The 26,165-nt window shown below is 42.6% G+C and overlaps 2 protein-coding genes across 2 annotated transcripts in view; both read right to left on the bottom strand.

The window, feature by feature from the left end:
* si:dkey-100n23.5 (cyclic AMP receptor-like protein A) overlaps window positions 1-16,433 on the bottom strand; it is a 105,217-nt gene extending 88,784 nt beyond the window's left edge. The window contains exons 1-2 of the mRNA XM_039014587.1: window positions 16,262-16,433; window positions 669-721 (exon numbers count right to left, since the gene is read on the bottom strand). Coding sequence (XP_038870515.1) covers window positions 669-721; window positions 16,262-16,345 — 137 coding nt within the window. The 5' untranslated portion in view covers window positions 16,346-16,433. The remainder of the gene's footprint in view (window positions 1-668; window positions 722-16,261) is intronic.
* Window positions 16,434-23,728: 7,295 nt separating this feature from the next.
* Window positions 23,729-25,688, bottom strand: LOC120064195 (mid1-interacting protein 1-B-like). Its single transcript, XM_039014597.1, has one exon. The coding sequence runs from the start codon at window positions 25,060-25,062 to the stop codon at window positions 24,586-24,588; it is 477 nt and encodes a 158-aa protein (XP_038870525.1). The 5' UTR covers window positions 25,063-25,688; the 3' UTR covers window positions 23,729-24,585.
* Window positions 25,689-26,165: the final 477 nt, after the last annotated feature.

The following is a 26,165-nucleotide window of genomic DNA, read 5'->3' as shown; positions in this document are numbered from 1 at the left end:
TTTGCTTTAACCCAGCACTAACACACCTAATTCCGCTAATCAAAGGCTTGAAGATATGACAATGATTTAATTGAATCAGGTGTGTGAGTACTAGGGTTGGGCGGTATCCAGATTTTCATACCTCATACCGTTTCTGTACCATACGGTATTACTGGAAGTGCACACAAGGGGCAGTATTTCAAAAAAAATAAAAAATTTAAACACACAACAGGAATCTTGTTCTAGGAGGGGATTGAATGTCTCTGTTGTAAGCAAGAAGCTTGATATCTAGCCACTTAGCTAACAAGATATCGAACCAAATGCATAGCTGGAGCCCTGATCTGGATATAATATATTTGACACCTCTTAGATGTGTTATAGTTATACTTAACTTAGTTATAAGCAGTGGCATAGCACTCACTCTGCGAGGCGGGAGTGCCCACAACCCCATCGGTACTGAAAACACACCATTGGTATTTTGAAATACCCTGGTATATGGTATAAACGGTATATTGCCCAAGCCTAGTGAGTACTGGGATGGAACTGAGGCCTACAAACAATGTAGGTCCCCCAGGATTGAAGAACGCTACTTGAGACAAAGCCAAGAGATGTCAATCAGTTTATTATCTTAATTAAATCTCTTTGATTAATTGGGTAATAATGTAAAAGGTGGTTGAACTAATACTCACCATCCTATCAGTGAGAAGGTGCCTGTGGCTCGCTTCACTGTGAGAATCACCACCTGTGGAGGGGAACACAACATTTGGTATGGCTTTATTTACCATCCTGTTTCAGGTGGTATTTTTTTAACCTGGTATTTACTACAATTAGCCTATGTGTTAATAGGAAGTCAAAAAACTAAGACAAATCAGTGGGTGCAGTTCCTCTTTAACAGAAAATCACATTCTGGTGTAAAAACCATGAAAACAAAAACCAAAAAAACTATGTTTTAAGTGAGAAGTAGGCATTGGTCTGAAGCCGAAAAAGAAAGCAAATTCACACGAGCACCACAATGCCTATTCCACCAATGCTCTACCAAGAATTTCCAGCACACAGCTTTGACCTACCACAATAGCTATGTTGGTATTGTACTTCAAACTATCTGTAGGCAGGTTGCTTAGCATTCAAAACCTTTTCAAACAGCCTAATTCATACTCTGAGGGATAATGGACTTCTATTAAAAATATGTATATCATTTGGCTGTATTATTTTTAGATATAGGCCTATTGTATATGTGTATTATAGTCGCGTCACCATCTTTAGAGCAAAAAGAAGTACAAGTACAAACATAACTCTAAAATTCAAATAGTTTGCCAAATTTCAGTTTATGTGACAAACAATTAAGTATAGTGTAGAGCAGTGGTTCCCAAACTTTATAGTCCCATACCCCTTCAAACATTCAACCTCCAACTGCGTACCCCCTCTAGCACCAGGGTCAGCGCACTCTAAATTGTTGTTTTTTGACATCATTGTAAGCCTGCCACACACACACACACACACACTATACAATACATTTATTAAACATAAGAATGAGTGTGAGTTATTGTCACAACCCGGCTCGTGGGAAGTGACAAAGAGCTCTTATAGGACCAGGGCACAAATAATAATATAACAATAAATCAACAATTTTGCTCTTTATTTAGCCATCTTACGTGTAAAACTTTATTTGTTCATAAAAAAATGTGAATAACTCACCACAGGTTAATGAGAAAGATGTACTTGAAAGGATACATATAACTCTGCAATGTTGGGGGTTATTGGAGAGAGCCTCAGTCTTAAATCATTTTCCACACACAGACTGTGCCTGTATTTAGTTTTCATGCTAGTGAGGGCCGAGAATCCACACTCACATAGATACGTGGTTGCAAAAGGCATCAGTGTCTTAACAGCGCAATTTGCCAAGACAGAATACTCTGAGCGTAGCCCTATCCAGAAATCTGGCAGTGGCTTATGATTAAATTCCATTTTCACAGAACCGCTTGTTGCAATTTCAATGAGGCTCTCTTGTTCAGATATCGGTAAGTGGATTGGAGGCAGGTCATGAAAGGGATAACGAATCCAGTTGTTTGTGTCATCCGTTTTGGGAAAGTACCTGCGTAATTGCGCACAACTCACTCAGGTGCTTCGCTATATCACAATTGACATTGTCCGAAAGCTTGTGTTCATTTGCACACAAAAAATCATACAATGATGGAAAGACCTGTGTGTTGTCCTTGTTAATACAGACAGAAAAGAGCTCCAACTTCTTATCCATAGCCTCAATTTTGTCCCGCACATTGAATATAGTTGCGGCGAGTCCCTGTAATCCTAGACTCAGATCATTCATGCGAGAAAAAACATCACCCAGTTAGGCCAGTCGTGTGAGAAACTCGTCATCATGCAAGCGGTCAGACAAGTGAAAATGATGGTCAGTAAAGAAAACTTTAAGCTCATCTCTCAATTAAAAAAAACATGTCAATACTTTGCCCCTTGATAACCAGCGCACTTCTGATTGTTGTAAAAGCGTTACATGGTTGCTGCCCATATCATCGCATAGTGCAGAAAATACACAAGTGTTCAGGGGCCTTGCTTTAACAAAGTTAACCATTTTCACTGTAATGTCCAAAACGTCTTTCAAGCTGTCAGGCATTCCCTTGGCAGCAAGAGCCTCTCGGTGGATGCTGCAGTGTACACAAGTGGCATCGGGAACAACTGCTTGCATGTGCGTTACCACTCCACTATGTCTTCCTGTCATGGCTTTTGCACCATCAGTACAGATACCAACACATCCATTTGATGTCACAAAGCTGTCCAGTACTTTAAAAATATCCTCTCCTGTTGTCCTGGTTTCCAGAAGAGGATGTCTTCCTTAATTGAGCCCCCATAAATGTAACGGACAGATACCAGGAGCTGTGCCAGGCCCGCCACGTGTGTTGACTCATCCAGCTGTAACGCATATAATTCATTGCCTTGTATGCGAAGCAGTAATTGTTTCAAAACATCTCCTGCCATGTCACTGATGCGTCGTGAAACAGTAGGGTTTGATGATGGCATTATCTGTTCGTTTTTTGGCCCTTTTCCCCCAGCATTGTCCCAGCCATATCCACGGCAGCAGGAATAATTAAGTCATCCACAATGGTATGGGGCTTGCCTGTCCTAGCCACTCGGTAGCTCAACATATAAGACGCTTCTAGACCCTGTTGCTTTTATACATGTCTTATTACTCGAAAGTCGTCTTAATTCTCGCTCAAAAAACTCCCGTGCTTTCCCGGGTAAGGAGGCAGTAGCTCTTCGGGTGCATCAGATTCACAACTGTTCGTGTCCATGCTAGCTGGGCTAACAACAAACGTAGAATTACTGATGCTAGCACTGGATGTGCTCGTGGAAGCAGAACAACTTGTGTCGTCGACAGGTGCAGGTGTAGTACTGCTGGTAGTAGCAGTACTACCAGTAGAACTGGTATGTGTCTCGATGGATGCAGGCCTTACTTTTTTTAACCATTTATCAATTTTCGAGCAAACGGATTGAGCAGCAGCTACGTTTGGCTGCAGACGGACCGTTAATGGAATTCCCGCGAGAGATTAACGGTTACTGTGATTGGATGTTAATTATTTGACATTGTGTTGTTATTTCGCTGAACACTAGATGGTTTAATTACATTTTTGGCAGTGAAACGAGGCTACTCAGGCGAGACAAAAACTCACCCAACTGTATAGCCCCGTTGGAAAATATAAAATTGGACTGTTTGAAAATGTGAAGAAGAAAAAAATATACAAATAAATATATTCAGTGGGGAGAACAAGTATTTGATACACTGCCGATTTTGCAGGTTTTCCTACTTACAAAGCATGTAGTTTTTTTTAATTTTTATCATAGGTACACTTCAACTGTGAGACGGAATCTAAAACAAAAATCCAGAAAATCACATTGTATGATTTTTAAGTAATTAATTTGCATTTTATTGCATGACATAAGTATTTGATACATCAGAAAAGCAGAACTTAATATTTGGTACAGAAACCTTTGTTTGCAATTACAGAGATCATACGTTTCCTGTAGTTCTTGACCAGGTTTGCACACACTGCAGCAGGGATTTTGGCCCACTCCTCCATACAGACCTTCTCCAGATCCTTCAGGTTTCGGGGCTGTCGCTGGGCAATACGGACTTTCAGCTCCCTCCAAAGATTTTCTATTGGGTTCAGGTCTGGAGACTGGCTAGGCCACTCCAGGACCTTGAGATGCTTCTTACGGAGCCACTCCTTAGTTGCCCTGGCTGTGTGTTTCGGGTCGTTGTCATGCTGGAAGACCCAGCCACGACCCATCTTCAATGCTCTTACTGAGGGAAGGAGGTTGTTGGCCAAGATCTCACGATACATGGCCCCATCCATCCTCCCCTCAATACGGTGCAGTCGTCCTGTCCCCTTTGCAGAAAAGCATCCCCAAAGAATGATGTTTCCACCTCCATGCTTCACGGTTGGGATGGTGTTCTTGGGGTTGTACTCATCCTTCTTCTTCCTCCAAACACGGTGAGTGGAGTTTAGACCAAAAAGCTATATTTTTGTCTCATCAGACCACATGACCTTCTCCCATTCCTCCTCTGGATCATCCAGATGGTCATTGGCAAACTTCAGACGGGCCTGGACATGCGCTGGCTTGAGCAGGGGGACCTTGCGTGCGCTGCAGGATTTTAATCCATGACGGCGTAGTGTGTTACTAATGGTTTTCTTTGAGACTGTGGTCCCAGCTCTCTTCAGGTCATTGACCAGGTCCTGCCGTGTAGTTCTGGGCTGATCGCTCACCTTCCTCATGATCATTGATGCCCCACGAGGTGAGATCTTGCATGGAGCCCCAGACTGAGGGTGATTGACAGTCATCTTGAACTTCTTCCATTTTCTAATAATTGCGCCAACAATTGTTGCCTTCTCACCAAGCTGCTTGCCTATTGTCCTGTAGCCCATCCCAGCCTTGTGCAGGTCTACAATTTTATCCCTGATGTCCTTACACAGCTCTCTGGTCTTGGCCATTGTGGAGAGGTTGGAGTCTGTTTGATTGAGTGTGTGGACAGGTGTCTTTTATACAGGTAACGAGTTCAAACAGGTGCAGTTAATACAGGTAATGAGTGGAGAACAGGAGGGCTTCTTAAAGAAAAACTAACAGGTCTGTGAGAGCCGGAATTCTTACTGGTTGGTAGATGATCAAATACTTATGTCATGCAATAAAATGCAAATGAATTACTTAAAAATCATACAATGTGATTTTCTGGATTTTTGTTTTAGATTCCGTCTCTCACAGTTGAAGTGTACCTATGATAAAAATGAAATACCTCTACATGCTTTGTAAGTAGGAAAACCTGCAAAATCGGCAGTGTATCATGCAATAGCCGGAATTCTCCCCACTGTAGATTATTTTTCAATGTGAATCACATTTTTATTTAGCGTACCCTCGACGGCATTGCCATATGCATACCCTAGTTTGGGAATACCTGGTGTAGAGAATAATCTAAACCCCTGTGAAATATATTTTCCATAACCAAAAATATTGTATTTTCAGCTGTTTGAAGCTGGTGTACAAAACTAAAAGTAAAAGACACAAAAAATGAAACTTAAGGGAAGCATAGAAATAGCGGACATAGAACAGATCTACTGCTTCTTAAGACTTGCTTTCAATGAGATTGACTGATCTATAAACACACATGTGAATTTGGTCAGGATGCCCAGAAAGTGACATATGGCAACTTTAAGATACATTTTGTTTTGACAGAGGTAATTAACTGTCCATTGATCATCACAGCAATTGATAAAACAGGACCATGTTCGAAACACAAGTGGTTCTTAGCTTATGTCAATATTACACAGGTAAGCTAACAGTTACAGAAATCAGGAATGAAGACAGGCTCTATCTATCTAAGCTACTGTGTCCAACAGCTACTGTGTCCTGTTGTTTTGCTGGGTACCTACTGACCAAAAAAGAATGATTATGATTATTATTTTTCATTTACATGTATTGCTAAAATAAAGGTTTAAGGAAATACATGCATGCACCACATTACTACAAGACAAAACAACTCAACCAAGCCTGATGGACTTGTAAGTATAAAAGCAAAGCTTGCTTTCATGACATTTAAAAAAAAGCATGAAACGGTTGCGTAATGGGATAATGTCTTACTGTGGTGTGTGAAGAATCCAATAATTTACCTTGTATACGGTACAAATCACATTATTTTGGAAGCACCTCCTCTAAGGGCATGAATTAGGCTGTTTGAAAATGTTTTGAATGCTAAGCAACCTGCCTACACATAGTTTGAAGTACAATACCAACATAGCTATTATAGTAGGTCAAAGCTGTGTGCTGGAAATTCTTGGTGGAGTGTTGGTGGAATAGGCATTGTGGAGCTCATGTGAATTTCCTTTATTTTTAATATCAACTGAAATATTGCATTTACATAAGTATTCAGACCCTTTACTCAGTACTTTGTTGAAGCACCTTTGGCAGCGATTACAGCCTCAAGTCTTCTTGGGTATGATGCTACAAGCTTGGCACACGCGTATTTGTGGAGTTTCTCCCATTCTTCTCTGCAGATCCTCTCAAGCTCTGTCAGGTTGGATGGGGAGCGTCGCTGCACAGCTATTTTCAGGTCTCTCCAGAGATGTTTGATTGCGTTCAATTCTGGGCCCTAGCTGGGCCACTCAAGGACATTCAGAGACTTGCCCCGAAGCCACTCCTGCATTGCCTTGGCTGTGTGCTTAGGGTCATTCCCCTGTTGGAAGGTCAACCTTCGCCCCAGTCTGAGGTCCTGATCGCTCTGGAGCAGGTTTTCCTCAAGGATCCCTCTGTACTGTTGCTCCATTTATCTTTCACTCGATCCTGACTTGTCTCACGGTCCCAGGATTCACAAGATTCTCTGGTCTGATGAAATCAAAGATTGAGCTCTTTGGCCATAATGCCAAACGCCACGTCTGGCGGAAACCTGGCACCATCCCTACGGTTAAGCATGGTGGTGGCAGCATCATGTTTTTCAGCGGCATCCTTTAGGTGCCTTTTGGCAAACTCCAAGCGGGTTGTCAAGTCCACAGAGGAACTCTGGAGCTCTGTCTGGGTGACCATCGGGTTCTTGGTCACCTCCCTGACCAAGACCCTTCTCCCCCGATTGCTCAGTTTGGCCAGGCGGCCAGCTCTAGGAAGAGTCTTGGTGGTTCCAAACTTCTTCAATTTAAGAATGATGGAGGCCACTGTGTTCTTGGGGACCATCAATGCTGCATAAATATTTTGGTTCCCTTCCCCAGACCTGTGCCTCAACACAATCCGGTCTCGGAGCCCTATGGATAATTCCGTAGACCTCATTGCTTGGTTTTTGCTCTGACATGCACTGTCAACTATGAGACCTTATATAGACAGGTGTGTGCCTTTCCAAATCATGTCCAATCAATTGAATTTACCACAGGTGGACTCCAATCAAGTTGTAGAAACATCTCAAGTATGATCAATGGCAACAGGATGCACCTGAGCTCAATTTGAGACTCATAGCAAAGGGTCTGAATAATTATTATTTTATTATTTTAAACACATTTGCAAAAATTTCTAAAAACCAGTTTTTGCTTTGTGATTATGGGGTATTGTGTGTAGATGGATGAAATATACCATTTCATAAATTTTAGAAAAAGTCTGCAATGTAACAAAATGTGGAAAAGGGGAAGGGGTCTGAATACTTTCCAAATGCACTGTATATCCATAAAAATGATGCCAGCTGACTCATGATTTCGACTGGCTGAGAATAGCTGCCTGCCTTTCTGTCTCGTCCTGATACGACACATTCATTACTATGGGACAGCTGGAGGTCCAATTTGAGCTCCAATTTGAGCTCCTAAAATCACACAAAAAATGGATGTTCTTAGTCCACAACAATGCTTAAACCACATCAGGAGACCACTTTTGAGGTCTGGGAATAATCTAAGAAATGTCTATTTTTTGGTGTAGTTATTCTTTACAGTAATTCAAGTGTGCACCTGCCAGAGACCATTGTATGGTTAGCAATATTTATGTAGCACTCATGTGATTGCAGAGTTTGCAAAACAAATGGCTACTGAATAGACACATAATCATGAGGCATAGGGGAAAGCTTTTCCATCTCTACCAGAAGGTTAGGATTAGAATCATTGCTAAGGGCTAAAGTGTAGACATACGCACACAAACAACAGAGAGATAAGGATCAACCTAGAGGAAACCTGTTTTACATTAGGATGCATGTACCTGTCACTCTGTGGGAGCCCTTTTTTCAACGGCATGCATGGTTTTATAACCTAGGGCCTTTGTAGGACTATGTACTTTGGCTTGCATCCAAACTATAAACATGAGAGAGAAAGAGAAAGGAGAGAGAGAGAAAGAGAGAGACAGACAGACAGACAGACAGACAGACAAACAGAGAAGGGGACAAACAGAGACAGAGAGAGCGGGAAAGAGAGACAGATACAAAGAGAGAGTTGAGAATGTGAAGCATGCATAACAGCTAAATAGCACCCTCGAGCGTCTTGAGGGGCCCTCCATTCGGGGCTGAGAGAATCATAGAATAAACACGACAAAGACACACACACGCACTGCAGTCGGCAGAACAGGGCTGCTGTGAGTGACCTTCCACAGTGACAGTGTTGCCCATGGGAGAGATAGGCACAGGGAACTCAACCTGATTAATAATAAAGACCAGGGCCTGGATTCCCAAAAGCATTTTAAGCCTAAATTCACCGTTATATCCCAGAGCTGTCTCCAAAAACAATCGTTACTAAAGTTGCACTTAAAGACCCTTGTTATTTACCTCAGACCAATCGTAGAACAGCTAAGTTAGATGCTTTTTGCATTACTTTATACACAGATCTCCACTAAACAAAGAATCAAGAAGTTGATCTGTCTCCCTGTGACCGCCGACAACTCCCGAACCAAGTTGACTTCAAATACAAAGTAACCAATGTCTTTGCAATTGTTACAAACCCAGGATAAAAATATGCTTCAAATGAAAATTGAGATGACGACTGCATTAAAAGAAAAATACAGTATAGGCTACATCCCTTTATACATGCATACTACATGACCAAAAGTATCTGGACAACTGCTCGTCAAACATCTCATTCCAAAATTATGGGCATTTATATGGAGTTGGTCCCCCCTTTGCTGCTAAAACAGCCTCCACTCTTCTGGGAAGGCTTCCACTAGATGTTGGAACATTGCTGCTGGGATTTGCTTCCATTCAGCCACAAGAGCATTTGGGATGTCGGGCACTGATGTTGGGCGATTAGACCTGGCTCGCAGTCGGCGTTCCAATACATCCCAAAGGTGTTCGATGGGGTTGAGGTCAGGGCTCTGTGCAGGCCAGTCAAGTTCTTCCACACCGATCTTGACAACCCATTTCTGTATGGACCTCGTTTAGTGCACAGTCATTGTCATGCTGAAACAGGGTAGGGCCTTCCACAAACTGTTGCCACAAAGTTGGAAGCACAGAATAGTCTAGAATGTCATTGTGTGCTGTAGCGTTAACATTTTCCTTCATTGGAACTAAGGAGACTAGCCCAAACAATGAAAAACAGCCACTGAGACCATTCTTTCTCCTCCAACAAACTCTACAGTTGGCACTATGCATTGGGGAAGGTAGCGTTCTTCTGGTATCCGCCAAACCCAAATTCATCAGTCGGACTGACAGATGGTGAAGCGTGATTCATCACTTCCACTGCTCCAGAGTCCAATGGCAGCGAGCTTTACACCACTCCAGCCGACGCTTGGCATTGTGCATAGGGATCTTAGGCTTGTGTGCGACAGCTCGGCCCCGAAAACCCATTTCATTTAACTCCCGACTAACAGTTCTTGTACTAACGTTGCTTCCAGAGGCAGTTTGGAACTTGGCGGGGGGGTGTTGCAACCGAGGACAGACGATTTTTACACAACACGCTCTTCAAGCCCTCAGTGGTCCCGTTCGGTGAGCTTGTGTGGCCTACCACTTTGCGGCTGAGCCGTTGTTCCCCCTAGACGTTTCCACTTCACAATAACAGCACTTACAGTTGACCGGGGCAACTCTAGCAGGGCAGACATTTGACAAACTGATTTGTTGGAAAGGTGGCATCCAAGGACAGTGCCACATTGAAAGTTACTGCGCTCTTCAGTAAGGCAATTCTACGGCCAATGTTTGTCTATGGAGATTGCATGGCTTGGTGCTCGATTTATTACACCTGTCAGCAACGGTGTGGCTGAAATAGCCAAATCCACAAATTTCAAGGGGTGTCCACATACTTTTGTATATATAGTATTTCAATCACATTGAAATAAATTTCATGATAATTAAATTTAGTTATATTTTAGTAATTGTAGGCTACTGTCTTAAAATGTTGCCTCAATATATTTCATGATGTGTAACAACAAGTGCGCAATGATGTGCCAAATCTTGATTGAGTGCATTTTTATAGGTTAATTATAGGGCAATGCTTATAACTATTAGAATAAGCTGCCTCGATATTTGCAGCCATAGGAGATAATATCTCTCTAGAAGCTGATCCGTCGTCAGTATTGTGGAATAATTAGAATGTTAAGGTAAGATTTTATGGGAGAAAGCTGATCTGAGAGCAGCGTTGCTTTTCTTTCGATCCTATCAGTATCGACACGTCGTGACGCTCTTAGCAAATGTTCTCCCAGCTTAGTGTTTTGTGAAAGGAATGTTACATCTTCGGCCGTTGTTGAAACGATGCATCATTAAAACACTCGTAAGTCTAAATTCCATCGCTATCAGGAAACTGGGACGCTAGATTTCAATCACACCCACAACTGCAATGTTTACACTGTGTCTTTGTTTACAAACTAGTAACCACACACACACACTTCTTATCCTACCAAGACTGTCGTTTTTTCAGTTTCACAAGATTTTGTTTGACCATGGGCTAAAGGCCTACTGTAAAAACTAACACGGGATCAATTAATTTGCGCACCTAATGGCCATATTTACATAATACAGTGCCTTGCAAAAGTATTCATCTCCCTTGGCGTTTTTCCTATTTTGTTGCATTACAACCCGTAATTTAAATTGATTTTTATTTGGATTTCAAGTAATGGACATACACAAAATAGTCCAAATTGGTGAAATGAAAAAACTTGTTTCAGGAATTTTTTTGGGGGGGGGGGGGAAAGTGGTGCGTGCATATATATTCACCCCCTTTGCTATGAAGCCCCTAAATAAGCCCCTAAACAACCAATTACCTTCAGAAGTCACATAATTTGTTAAAGTCCACCTGTGTGCAATCTAAGTGTCACATGACCTGTCACATGATCTCAGTATACAGTTGAAGTGTACATACACCTTAGCCAAATACATTTAAATTCAGTTTCTTAGGTTCCCTGTCTTAGGTCAGTTAGGATCGCCACTTTATTTTAAGAATGTGAAATGTCAGAATAATAGTTGGGAGACTATTATTTCAGCTTTTATTTATTTGATCACATTCCCAGTGGGTCAGAAGTTTATATACACTCAATAATTATTTGGTAGCATTGCCTTTCAATTGTTTAACTTGGGTCAAACGTTTCAGGTAGCCTTCCACAAGCTTCCCACAATAAGTTGGGTGAATTTTGGCCTATTCCTCCTGACAGAGTTGCTGTAACTGAGTCAGGTTTGTAGGCTTGTGTCCCTGCTCGCACACGCTTTTTCAGTATTGCCCACAGATTTTCTATGGGATTGAGTTCAGGACTTTGTGATGGCCACTCCAATACCTTGACTTTGTTGTCCTTAAGCCATTTTGCCACAACTTTGGAAGTATGCTTGGTGTCATTGTCCATTTGGAAGACCCATTTGCGACCAAGCTTTAACTTCCTGACTGATGTCTTGAGATGTTGCTTCAATATATCCACATAATTTTCCTGCCTCATGATGCCATCTATTTTGTGAAGTGCACCAGTCCCTCCTGCAGCAAAGCACCACCACAACATGATGCTGCCACCCCCGTGCTTCACGATTGGGATGGGGTTCTTCGCCTTGCAAGCCTCCCCCTTTTTCCTCCAAACATAATGATGGTCATTATGGCCAAACAGTTATATTTTTGTTTCATCAGGTCAGTGGACATTTCTTCAAAAAGTACAATCTTTGTCCCCATGTGCAGTTGCAAACCAGTCTGGCTTTTTTATGGCGGTTTTGGAGCAGTGGCTTTTTCCTTGCTGAGCGGCCTTTCAGGTTATGTCAATATAGGACTCGTTTCATTGTGGATATAGATACTTTTGTACCCGTTTCCTCCAGCATCTTCACAAGGTCCTTTGCTGTTGTGCTGGGATTGAATTGCACTTTTCGCACCAAAGTACGTTCATCTCTAGGAGACAGAATGCGTCTCCTTCCTGAGCGGTATGACGGCTGTGTGGTCCCATAGTGTTTATACTTGCGTACTATTGTTTGTACAGATGAACGTGGTACCTTCAGGCGTTTGGAAATTGCTCCAAAGGGTGAACCAGACTTGTGGAGGTCTACAATTTCTTTTCTGAGGTCTTGGCTAATTTCTTTTGACTTTCCCATGATGTCAAACAAAGAGGCACTGAGTTTGAAGATAGGCCTTGAAATACATCCATAGGTACACTTCCAATTGACTCAAATGATGTCAATTAGCCTATCAGAAGCTTCTAAAGCCATTTCATCATTTTCTGGAATTTTCCAAGCTGTTTAAAGGCACAGTCAACTTAGTGTATGTAAACTTCTGACCCACTGGAATTGTGATACAGTGAATTATAAGTGAAATAATATGTCTGTAAACAATTGTTGGAAAAATTACTTGTGTCATGCACAAAGTAGATGTCCTAACAAACTTGCCAAAACTATAGTTTGTTAACAAGAAATGTGTGGAGTGGTTGAAAAATTTGTTTTAATGACTCCAACCTAAGTGTATGTGAACTTCCGACTTCAACTGTATATATACACACCTGTTCTGAAAGGCCCCAGAGTCTGCAACACCACAAAGCAAGGGGCACCACCAAGCAAGCGGCACCATGAAGACCAATGAGCTAGCCAAACAGGTCAGGGACAAAGTTGTGGAGAAGTACAGATCAGGGTTGGGTTATCAAAAATATCAGAAACTTTGAATATCCCACAGAGCACCACTAAATCCATTATTCAAAAATGGAAAGAATATGGCACCACAACAAACCTTCCAAGAGAGGGCCGCCCACTAAAACTCACAGACCAGGCAAGGAGGGCATTAATCAGAGGCAACAAAGAGACCAAAGATAACCCTGAAGGAGCTGCAAAGCTCCACAGCGGAGATTGGAGTATCTGTCCATAGGACCACTTTAAGCCGTACACTCCACAGAGCTGGGCTTTATGGAAGAGTGGCCAGAAAAAAAGCCATTGCTTAAAGAAAAAAATAAGCAAACATGTTTGGTGTTCGCCAATAGGCATGTGGGAGACTCCCCAAACATATGGAAGAAGGTACTCTGGTCAGATGAGACTAAAATTTAGCTTTTTGGCCATCAAGGAAAACGTTATGTCTGGCGCAAACCCAACACCTCGCATCCCCACAGTGAAGCATGGTGGTGGCAGGATCATGCTGTGGGAATGTCTTTCATCGGTAGGGACTGAGAAACTGGTCTGAATTGAAGGAATGATGGATGGTGCTACATACAGGGAAATTCTTGAGGGAAACCTGTTTCAGTCTTCCAGAGATTTGAGACTGGGATGGAGGTTCACCTTCCAGCAGGACAATGACCCTAAGCATACTGCTCAAGCAACACTCGAGTGGTTCAAGGGGAAACATTTACATGTCTTGGAATGGCCTAGTCAAAGCCCAGAACTCAATCCAATTGAGAATCTGTGGTATGACTTAAAGATTGCTGTACACCAGCGGAACCCATCCAACTTGAAGGAGCTGGAGCAGTTTTGCCTTGAAGAATGGGCAAAAGTCCCAGAGGCTAGACATACCCCAAGAGACTTGCAGCTGTAATTGTTGCAAAAGGTGGCTCTACAAAGTATTGACTTTGGGGGGTGAATAGTTATACACGCTCAAGTTTTTTTTTTTTGTCGTATTTCTTGTTTGTTTTACAATAAAAAATATTTTGCATCTTCAAAGTGGTAGGCATGTTGTGTAAATCAAATTATACAAACCCCCCAAAAAGTATATTTTAATTCCAGGTTGTAAGGCCCCAAATAGGAAAAATGCCACGGGGGTGAATACTTTCACAAGCCACTGTATGTTTGCATCTGTGCAAAATGTGTATCAGGGTTGGGGTTGATTCTATTTTGATTCAGTAAATTCAGGAAGTGATTCGAAATTCAAATTCAATAATCTAAAAATCAAATGCCCTATATATGGGTTAGCCTATTAGGCCTACTTTTCATCTGTCAAAAGATCTGTTCATTCTGTGACAGATGTAGGTCTAGGCCTATTTGGTAACTGGGCATCTTTAACAAGGTTGGCTGATTAGGAAGACAGCTTCCGGTGTGAGATGGGAGCGATTGCATGTCTGCCAAACAGTGGTTTATTTGGGCTCTTGGCTGGACAACATTACTGCAGCATTCCTGTGTAAAGTAGGCCACTGCACTGTCTGTCTGTCTACACCTGATGACAACTTGGAGCCGAGCCGGGTGGTTCATATGAGATACCGTTTAGATACAGACAATAAGAAGATGGACACACAGACAGACCATAGAAACACACGCACAAATCATAAAACATTGGATCAGATTGCAAAGCCATTACTCTATCGTTCATGTGTAAATTAGGTGATTGCTTTTTCTGTCTATATACACCCAATGACAACTTTGAGCCAGGTGTTTTGTGTGATATGCTGTTTCAATAGCCTACATACAAAGACAGACATTAAGACACACCTACAATTTTGGATCTGATTGCAATGCTTTCCAGCACTGCCCATACACATACACACTTGCAATTGCCCTGAGAATAGTGTGCCCAGTGTGTGTGTAGCATCAGTGCTCTGATACTGAGGAAGGTGACCACTGCTGATGTCATTCTGTACCATCAGAACACCATTATAAGAGAGACAGTGAGCACGGTTACACACAATAATTAAATTATTGTGGATAGTCAGGTTAATATAATAGTTAGTTTAAAAAGTTCACATGGTTTGTAAGAAGGATTTCCCTAATTATCCTGTTTACATGGATATATCTGAAATCAAGCTACTGATGGAACTTTTGATAAACGTGAAAACTAATTATAAGATGCATACTTCACTCCCGGCTAAAAGGCGTTGCATGGTCAATCTGTCATCTGCATTAGCCATGCAGCATTTACAGTGATGTGGTCTCTACAGAAGTCAGGGTATTCATACTTCTTGCGCTTTGTGGAAGCAGCGCATAACTGTTGTGAAGGAAGTTGTCAAGGAAGTGAGTTTGTGTTTATACAGAAACTTATGCCAACCAGTCATGTCAATGTGGAGCTTTACGGAGCCCTCCTTATTGTTACAAAATTTGAGCGTTACGGAGGTCATTTTGGCCCCTGCATGACTCCGGAGGCTCTGCAATTGCGTCACACCATCCATATGGCGTCTCCGACATTTTCGGATCAAGCATAAAATGCCTTTAAGAGGGAAGTTTGCGCTAACGTTACCCGGTGCTGGCACATGCGCAGATCAAATACACCACTGGAACGCGGATTAAGATGTCCAAATAATTCAAAAGATTGCTCAGAAAACCAGGTGTTTTAATCGGCGTATACTTACTTCAATTATGACCTTATGCCGATTAAGATAAGCAGAGTAAGGTGTTTACATGACTAATGTCATAATCAGTTTAATATCAAATTATTAGTGTGCATGTAAATGTACTTAGTAAGATACCAAACAAACACACATACACAGCACAGGGACGCTGAAACCAGTGAACACCAGCTATCGCATATAAATCAGCTATAATAATGTTATGATGAGGAATTATGGTTGCCCAACATTTTCAGCTGTCAAAAGAAAAAACAAAGCTTGCTACTCACTTGTCATAACTCAGTCAGTCAAAGGAACTGACAACACCAATGCCACACTTGGCCAGCATACACAAGTTGTTAGCCAGCATGATATTAACTAACCAACTAACGTTACCTACAGTATGGCACACATTTTAATACCAGTCGGTCACTAACTAGCCGACTTTCCAGATAAGTAACAAATTAATTACTTAAAGCTGCCAGCACTAGTCACGTGTATTATTGGTAAACACAGACAGTTAGAATAAACGATGGATCTGTCAACAAAAATGCAACAGTTAGCATGCTAGCTAGCTAGATAACTGGTTATCTCCCCATGCCCATTGTATATTGTTGTTAGCTAGGTACTGTACGAAGCTACTTACACATCGATAGTCGTCAGAATCTGTTTTAAAGAAAATACAGCGTCTACTGTCGTTATTTAATGGAATAATATTTTTACTATCCATTTCTTTTTACAATTTGCTAGCAATGTTTTGATGTTTGGACGTCGCTACACATCATGTGAAATTTGATGACATCAACTTCCTAGCTAGCTACAGTGCACGGATAAGGACAAACAGAATGGACGCTGCAAACGCAGAGTGATCTTCTTCTTTGGTATTATGTCGTTCGAACATTTTGTTTGTTCATGCCGCCACCTACTGTGCGGTAGTGTGTGGTCGACACGTCACATTTGGACATTTTTGTGATACAAAAATAAAAGGAAGGGAGAAAAGGAAACAATTGTACCACTAAACCTACACCTATATACCACTATTTCATAAAAACGTAAATTCACCACCCCATTCCACTACCTTGACCCTAACTGATTAACCAACAGTGCAGTTCAAGAAGAGTTAAGAAAATATTTACCAAATAAACTAAAGTAAAAAGTAATAAAAAATAACACAATAAAATAACAATAACGAGGCAATATACAGGGGGTACCGGTACCGAGTCAGTGTGCGGGGGTACATGTTATTTGAGGTAATTTGTAAATGGAGGTAGGGGTGAAGTGACTATGCATAGATAATAAATAATGAGTAGCAGCAGTGTACAAAACAAATGGCGAGGGATCAATGTAAATAGTCTGGTGGCCATTTGATTAATTGTTCAGCAGTCTTATGGCTTGGGGGTAGAAGCTGTTAAGGAGCCTTTTGGTCCGAGACTTAGCACTCCGGTACCGCTCGCTGTGCGATAGCAGAGAAAACAGTCTATGACTTGGGTGACTGGAGTCTCTGACAATTTTATGGGCTTTCCTCTGACACCGCCTATTATATAGGTCCTGGATGGCAGGATGCTTGAGGGGGAGGGGGAGACCCTCTTTGTCGTGCCCTCTTTATGACTGTCTTGGTGTGTTTGGACCATGATAGTTCGTTGGTGATGTGGACACCAAGGAACTTGAAACTCTCAACCCGCTCCACTATAGACCCGTCGATGTTAATGGGGGCCTGTTCGGCCCGCTTTTTCCTGTAGTCCACGATCAGCTCCTTTGTCTTGCTCACGTTGAGGGAGAGGTTGTTGTCCTGGCACCACACTGCCAGTTCTAAAGACCTCCTCCCGATAGGCTGTCTCATCATTGTCGGTGATCAGGCCTACCACTGTTGTGTCACAAGCAAACTTAATGGCAACCATGGCAATGAGTGCTAAGAACTTAAACACATGTAATTTTATCTTTGAAACATTTAATTGAAATACTGTACAATTCCATTCATTCCTATGGATGACTACTCCTACTGAGGAGTGCCAATATGACTGACAGGTAGCTTCAAAGCCTCTCAATGACCAATACATAGCATCAGCAATCCAGGGTTTATACATAGTACTTTATTGGTATTGACCCTTGATATGAGGTTCTCTCTTCTGATGCAGACTGTAGCTAATCCTTTCACATTCAATTATACTTGTCAGTAAGATGTATGTCTATCTTCGTGCATGTGCAAGAGGTAAAGGCTGGTGTTCAGCCAGGCATATGGCAAAATCAAGAGTCACCCTCATTTGTTGTAAATATTGAGGTTGTAAATCTTGAATCAACTTATCTGGTTTTCTTATGCAAACTTCCTCCACACTTTCTCATTTTAGAATACAGTAAAACTGTATACTTTTCTTAAATGTACCATGCTATTCACCTAACTGGTTATTACCATGTAATTAACCTTGAAATTATTTCCTTGAAATGAATTCCTTCCTTGTCCCTTGAAATGCAAAACACCCTTCAAAGGGATAGGTGACAGAGAAGTGACCAAATGATGAGGAATCCAGAGGAAAGCAAAACCCACATGTTGCAACACTAATTAGAGAGATAGTAGGAGGAAGAATACTGTGGGGGGTGTGACTGCTGTAAAGGCACAGCATGTCTTCAGGTATTTGCCAATGGGTAAGAGGTGTTGCTCTCGGTATCTAGACTTAAACTGGTTCTGTTCTGTTCAATGCTATTGTGCTTCACCACAATGGAATCTGCTGTAGGGGTGAGACTCGGAAACAGAGTTGGTGCTGACCTCATGCCAAAGACATTTTCAGAAACCTGTAATGAAGATTCAATCTTTCGATATGCAGCAGTCCTGTGTGTTTTTGTATGTGAGTATGTATGTATGTGGGTATGTGGTAAGTACAAGGTAATATTGTCCGTTTATGATTGATTTAGTTTTGTTATTTGTGTAATAAGGTCTGTGTTTGTGATAGGTGTCCCTTTGTATGTGTGTGTGTGTGTGTGTGTGTGTGTGTGTGTGTGTGTGTGTGTGTGCGTGCCTGCGTGCGTGCGTGCGTGCGTGCGTGTGCGTGCGTGTGTGAAATATGTGTAGAGAGGCCCATTGTTGCCACTAAGCCCCAGCTGCACCCATCACCAATGGTGGCTTCAGAGCTTCAGAGACTGTCACACCCTGGGAACGATGAGGCAACACTGACATGCCTCTGTCTCAGTTCCCTAGAGATGAGGTTACAATGGGACAAAACAGAAGAAATACACACACTACACAGACACCACGCACACACACCTACATTCCTCCTCGCCTCTCACTCAGTGACGCCTGCTCCCTAACACATTTGTAGCACACAATATTGAATATCCTATGACTGTAATGCTGCGTTATAACGTGAAGTGTATTTGCAATTTGCAATAAAAGCATGTTAGGTGTGGGACAATAAACGTAATGATCAAATTGATCAGTACGCTCGGAAAGTATTCAGACCCCTTGACTTTTTCCACATTTTGTTACGTTACAGCCTTATTCTAAAATGGATTAAATTATATTTATTCCTCATCAATCTACACACAATACCCCATAATGAGTAAGCGAAAACAGGTTTGTAGAAATTGCAGTGCATGTCAAAGCAAAAGCCTAAGCCATGAGGTCGAAGGAATTGTCTGTAGAGCCCCGAGACAGGATTGTGTTTAGCCACAGATCTGGGGAAGGGTACCAAAACATGTCTGCAGCATTGAAGGTCCCCAAGAACACAGTGGCCTCCATCATTCTTAAATGGAAGAAGTTTGGAACCACCAAGACTCTTCCTAGAGCTGGCCGTCCGGCCAAATTGAGCAATCGGGGGAGAAGGGCCTTGGTCATGGAGGTGACCAAGAACCCGATGGTCACTCTGACAGAACTCTAGAGTTCCTCTGTGGAGATTGGAGAAATTTCCAAAAGGACAACCATCTCTGCAGCACTCCACCAATCAGGCCTTTACTGTAGAGTGTCCAGATGGAAGCCACTCCTCAGTAATAGGCACACGACAGCCAGCACCTAAAGACTCTCAGACTATAAGAAACAATATTCTCTGGTCTGATGAAACCAATATTTAACTCTTTGGCCTGAATCCCAAGCGTCATGTCTGGAGGAAACCAGGCGCACCATCCCTGCGGTAAAGCATGGTGGTGTGAGCATCATGATGTGGAGATGTTTTTCAGCGGCAGGGACTGGGAGACTAGTCAGGATTAAGGATTGAGGGTAGGAGCCCGGACTTGAACCCGATCAAACATCTCTGGAGAGACCTGAAAATAGCTGTCCAGAGCGTCCGGCGACAGTACCCAGTCCAGAGCGTCCGGCGACAGTACCCATTCCAGAGCGTCCGGCGACAGTACCCAGTCCAGAGCTTCCGGCGACAGTTCACAAACCAGAACCTCCAACGACGGGCCACAGTCCGGAACCTCCAACGACGGGCCACAGTCCGGAACCTCCAACGACGGGCCACAGTCCGGAACCTCCTACAACGGGCCACAGTCCGGAACCTCCAACGACGGGCCACAGTCCGGAACCTGCAACGACGGGCCACAGTCCGGAACCTCCAACGACGGGCCACAGTCCGAAACCTCCAATGACGGGCCACAGTCCGGAACCTCCAACGGCGGGCCACAGTCCGGAGCTTCCAGAGACGATCCCCAGTCCGGAGCCTCCAGCGACGATCTCCAGTCCGGAGCGTCCAGCGACGATCCCCAGTCCGGAGCCTCCAGCGACGATCCCCAGTCCGGCGCCTCCCGCGACGATCTCTAGTCCGGGGCCTCCAGCGACGGTCCCCAGCCCGGGGTCTCCAGCGACGGTCCCCAGCCCGGGGTCTCCAGCGACGGTCTCCAGTCCAGAACATCCGGCGATGATCCACGCAGCGACGGTCCCCAGCCCGGGGCCTACGGCGAGGATCCGCAGTCCAGAGCCTCCGACGATGATCCACGGGTCTGTGCTACAAGAGCGGATTCAGTGTAAAGAAGGGGGGCGGCGTCCAGAACCAGAGCCGCCACCGAGGTTAGATGCCCACCCAGACCCTCCCATATAGGTTTAGGTTTGCGGCCGGGAGTCAGCACCTTTGGGGGGGGGGGTACTGTCACGCCCTGACCTTAGTTATCTTTGTTTTCTTTATTATTTTGGTTAGGTCAGGGTGTGACGAGGGTGGTATGTGTGTTTTTATCTTGTCTAGGGGTTTTTGTATATCTATGGGGTTTTGGTATTGTCTAGGTAAATGTAGGTCTATGGTGGACTGAATTGGTTCCCAATCAGAGACAGCTGTTTATCGTTGTCTCTGATTGGGGATCCTATTTAGGTTGCCATTTTCCATTTTGGTTTTGTGGGTTATTGTCTATATGTAGTTGCATGTCAGCACTTGTTAATATGTAGCTTCACGTTCATTTTGTTATTTTGTTAGTTTGTTTAGTGTTTATTTCGTTAATTAAAAAAGTATGTATTCATATCACGCTGCGCCTTGGTCTCCTCACTACGACAAACGTGACAACTGGACCGTTTCTTTTATACTGTTTTTATATTAGAAAAACGTATTAGAAAGTCTTGTGTTTTTGTGAGCCTGAAGTGTTTCCCTGTCAGCATTACTGTTCTCAGTTAATCCAGTACATTTACCAGCTGCAGGTTGTGACAGATCTTCCTATGGAAAATTGAATAGCATATCCAAGCAAATTATATCCATGTTGAAACACTATCATTTCAGATAAGTGGACATGTATGTCGAAGGATAATAACATGAGTTTTGGATACATACAAAGCCATGCCATGAACCCAGAGTCATATACAGTTTACTGCACACATATCTCTCTGCATGATGCACTCTCCAATCAATGTACCTCTATATGTCTTTTACCACCACAACACCACCAGCTATCTCACCCATGACAACCTGAGTTATAGTTCATAATACTTCCATTGATAAATAACTTACAACTGTCAAGTTTTCAAAGTCCAAGTGCTTTCGTGATAAAGTAAAGGTGCTTTCAGTAATAAGAAACTGGATTGTTGTCTAGTAACATTCCCCAGCTTCCAACGTTACCAACGTAATCAGAGCAATACAAATAAATGTTTTGTCATACCCGTGGTATACGGTCTGATATCCCACGGTTTTTGGCCAATCAGCACTCAGGGCTCGAACCACCCAGTTTATAAATGTACTTGGGTGGTTCGAGCCCTGAATGCTGATTGGCTGACATCTGTGGTATATCATACCGTATATAATCACATTTATGACAAAACTTTTATTTTTTACTGCTCTAATTACGTTGGTAACCAGTTTATAATAGCAATAAGGCATCTCAGCGGTTTGTGGTATACAGCCAATATACCACGGCTAAAGGCTGTATACAGGCACTCCGATTTGCGTTGTACACAAGAACAGCCCTTAGCTGTGGAATATTGGCCATATACCACACCCCCTCGTGCCTTAGTGCTTATGTATCTACTTCAATTACCTCTTACCACTGAACATAGACTCTGTATGTAAAGGTTTTCTTCCAGGGGTGAAGGAGAGGACCAAAGTGCAGCGCGGCTAGTGTTAAACATGTTTAATACAAACACAAGTGAAACACTACAAACAACCTACAAAATAACAAACGTGCAAAACCGATACAGACCTATCTGGTGCAGAACACAAACACAGAGACAGGTAACAAACACCCACAAAATCCCAACACAAAACAAGCCTCCTATATATGAGTCTCAATCAGAGACAACGACTACCATCTGTCTCTGATTGAGAACCCACACTAGGCTGACATAGAAACAGACAAACTAGACACACAACATAGAATTCCCACCCAGCTCACGTCCTGACCAACTAAACACATACAAAACAACAGAAAATAGGTCAGGAACGTGACACTGTACTGGTACCTTGTGTATATAGCCAAGTTATCATTACTCATTGTGTATTTATTATTACATCTTATTAATTTTCTATTATTTATCTATTTTCTTTCTCTCTGCATTGTTGGGAAGGGTCCGTAAGTAAGCATTTCCCTGTTAGTCTACACTTGTTGTTTACGAAGCATGTAAAAAATAAAATTTTATTTGATGTGTGTACTAAACATCTCACTATCTCAAAAGCAAAGAGCAACTACCTTCAGGCTATGCTCAAACCCTACACACCAACCTGAGCACTCCGTCCTGCCACCTCTGGTCTCTTGGTCGTCCCAAACCTACGGGGGTCAGCTCCCGCTCAGCCCAGTCAAAGCTCTTGTCTGTTCTGGCACCCCAATGGTGGAACGAGCTTCCCCCTGAAGCTAAGACAGCTGAGTCCTTGCCCTTCTTCCAAAAACGTCTGACTGAAATCCTATCTCTTCATAGAGTATCTTAAATAAAACATCTCAGTCTTATTCCCCTTAACCCCCCCCCCCCCCATATAAAACATTTTTACTTTTCTTTTCCTACTAGCACTGACTTTGCTGATAACTTCTTTACTCTGGAAAAATGTACTTCCTACAGCTGTGATATGTAGTTGTCTCACCTAGCTATCTTAAGATGAATGCACTAACTGTATGCCACTCTAGATAAGAGTGTCTGCTAAATTACTAAAATGTCAAAAGAAATATAAAAATGTACTCTTGGGAGTTGTATTTGCATGGTCATAATAGTCAGTGAATGTTTCATGATCTTGCATACAGAATAGAGGGGTCTATTTCAATGCCCTGCAAATACCTTGAATCTGAGCTGGATGGATGCAGCGTATGCAGTTGCTGTAGCTGAGAACAGATTCACACTTTCATGATTTCTTCTTACTTGATTACTTGTACTTCAATATGAGCAATTTTAATGCATGTTTCCCAAAATATGTTTGTTTTGTATCTTTAGTGTAACCTATGAGTTTCTGTGTGCTTTAAGTTGAATTATGTTTGACAAGTGGATATATGTTACAGGTTCACTCTGTCTTTGTATGCCTTTAAGTATTTGTATAGGGTGAATAGGGTTTGTAAAGAAACATAAGATGGAGTGATCCCTGGACGAACATTAAATGGTAGGGAAATGTCAAACACTGGTTGAAATGTATTGGGGTCAGTTGGAGGATGATAGCTGTTGCATTTGTAATCCTGTTCAACAACATTCTCCGTGAAGTGTTGCTATAGGCAAAGAACTTGCATAACAAATTACTTTCATTTATAAAAAAGTTTAATTCTCAGTACAAATACAGAATCTTTCATACAAAAACATAATATAGTACATACAAAAACAATGGCTTATGGAGTTTCACCTCTCCATAAATACCATGGCAACAGCAACATATTAACATGACCTCTTGGAATCCTTCATTATTCTCTATGCAGAAGAACCATCAGTTGATTTCAGTTCATTGGTCATATAGGACAGCAGTGGGATCATAGGCAAGAATCTCTCAAGCCTCCTCCATTTAGCTAAGCACATAATGAAGAAACATAACAATAAGCAAAAATACAAGACCTGTACAGACTATTTGACACACTGGCAATATTAGACATGCGCATTTCCCCTTGCTGGGAAGTTAAAAAATATAGCCAAATGTCTCTGAGGTCATGCACTTCTTCAACCTTGAAATATACAGCTCTCAAACATACAGTGCGAGTTAACAAGTTAAATACATCAATATTAAATAAATGTATACATGTGTATTATCTGTGTCACTTGAGCTGAAGGCATGTGGCGCCATTGAACACCGTGCATAAAACATAGACTTGGTGGTAAAAAATCTGAGTGCAAACAGGTGTAGTGGAACCCGGATATACCACATAGCAGGTCAACCACAACATTACTATGGATCAACACAATATACCACAAAGGTAAAATAATACCGCATATAGAGAGCAGAAATGTTTATTTCTGTCTCTCTTATTTTCTTTCTCTCTCCGTCCATTCAAAGGAATTTCATCAGTTATAGACTATTCAGTTCAGTTCACCTCATTCCCGCAAAATAATACACAATCGATCATCAGGGAATGAGAATCGATCATCGGGGATCATCGTTGCGCTGCATTTTAGTAGCATCCAATGCCGATCTCCTGCTTGTAGCGGTTGGTCAGGGTATTGGCCTGTTGCGTCAGCTTGGACAGCACCCCGTGGAGCCCCGTCATGTGGAACTGGAACTGCTTCTGCAGGTTATCCTCGTCTTCCTCTGACGACACCTCAGAATCTTCCTCCGCTGAATCCAACCGAGAGATGGAAGCCCGGCTCTTCTTTCGCTTCTTGGCTTCCTCGGCGCGCATCACTCCCCACTCGATGTCGCAACGGATAGACTTGAGCAGCTGGTAGTAGCTGTACATGTCGCCGTCCTCGATGTCGCTGTTTCCCGAGCTTTTCAGGGCGGCCATCTCCCTCTCCTCTTCAAGGGGGACGTCCCGCAGCAGGCTGGGCACCATCACCGTCTGGTCCATGTTGTTGACGGCACCGATGAAGCGGTTCATGGAGTTGAACAGGGAGTTCTTCTGCAGGTGGGATTCTGAGAGCTGCATCATCTTGGCGACTGTTGTTGATTCTTGAACTTCTTTAACAAAATGAAATGTATAACTGTCAACCAGAGCTGGATAGTTCGTTTCTTCTACTTTCTAATCGGCTTTGGAAAGCGGCTTGTCCTTTTGTATTAAATTATTAAACGGAGCTATGAAGAGAGTTTGGCAGTTGTTCTTGTTTCTTCTTTTGCCTATTCCTTCTTTTCGTTTCTGTTCTGACTCTTACTGGTCCCCGGTCGGATCTTTATAGAGCAGGTGGATTCGTGTCCAAGGGCGTGCCCAGAACCTGTTTGTCAGGAATATTCTTCCTCTACAGTAACCGGACTCCAATGAGCTAGTACACAGACAGAAAAAACATGTTGGCATAGTTTGCATGAAGGGGATTGGCCTCCCAGTAGCGATAGGCCTACTATCCGGCCCCTGCCCAGTAAGAAAGCAATGAATGCATCTTCTGCAAACCAAATGATAGCAGGCTCTATGTCCGCGCAATTGTCAGCCTGTGTTGCGCATCAGCCACTCAAACACAACACAATGGTTTATAGTGAGCTTTCTCAAAACATTCACACACCAAGCACACTAAAAACGAATTATAGTTTACATTGCAATCGAATTCAAACTTCATTCACATTGGCCTATATTTTGCTCTCATGTATTCCAATGCAAAAATGACTGATGCTACATCAAACCCCGCAACCTCACCGGATAAACCATTCAGGGCGAGGTCTGATCTAGCAGAACGCCATGTTATGAATATTCATGAAGAAAGCTATCAGCCCACAACCGTACCTCCAATTGAAACCAATCATATGTTCGGCTGTCTGTCTCGGCACCGGGACTAGCTCTCTATTGACCAATCGGTGGGTGAAGGAGGGAAGCGAAGCGCTGGATCCCTGCCAATGGGGAAAGCAGAGGATTAACCCTATACATTCCACTTTTTTCTTGTTGGAGACGAGTCCGCAAGGTCTGTAATGTTAGGACATAGGCCAACACTAATAGGAGGTTGTCAGAGTAAAGTTATTAATCCATCTCCTGGATCAGCGATTTTTCCAAACTAGGCTGAACTATATTTTAAATGTAACCTTTATTTAACTAGGCAAGTCAGTTAAGAA

Source organism: Salvelinus namaycush, chromosome 19 (genome assembly GCF_016432855.1).
Source record: "Salvelinus namaycush isolate Seneca chromosome 19, SaNama_1.0, whole genome shotgun sequence".
Classification (NCBI taxonomy): Eukaryota; Metazoa; Chordata; class Actinopteri; order Salmoniformes; family Salmonidae; genus Salvelinus; species Salvelinus namaycush.
The sequence above is the reverse complement of the archived record's forward strand: the minus strand, read 5'-3'. Positions and strand labels throughout refer to the sequence as shown.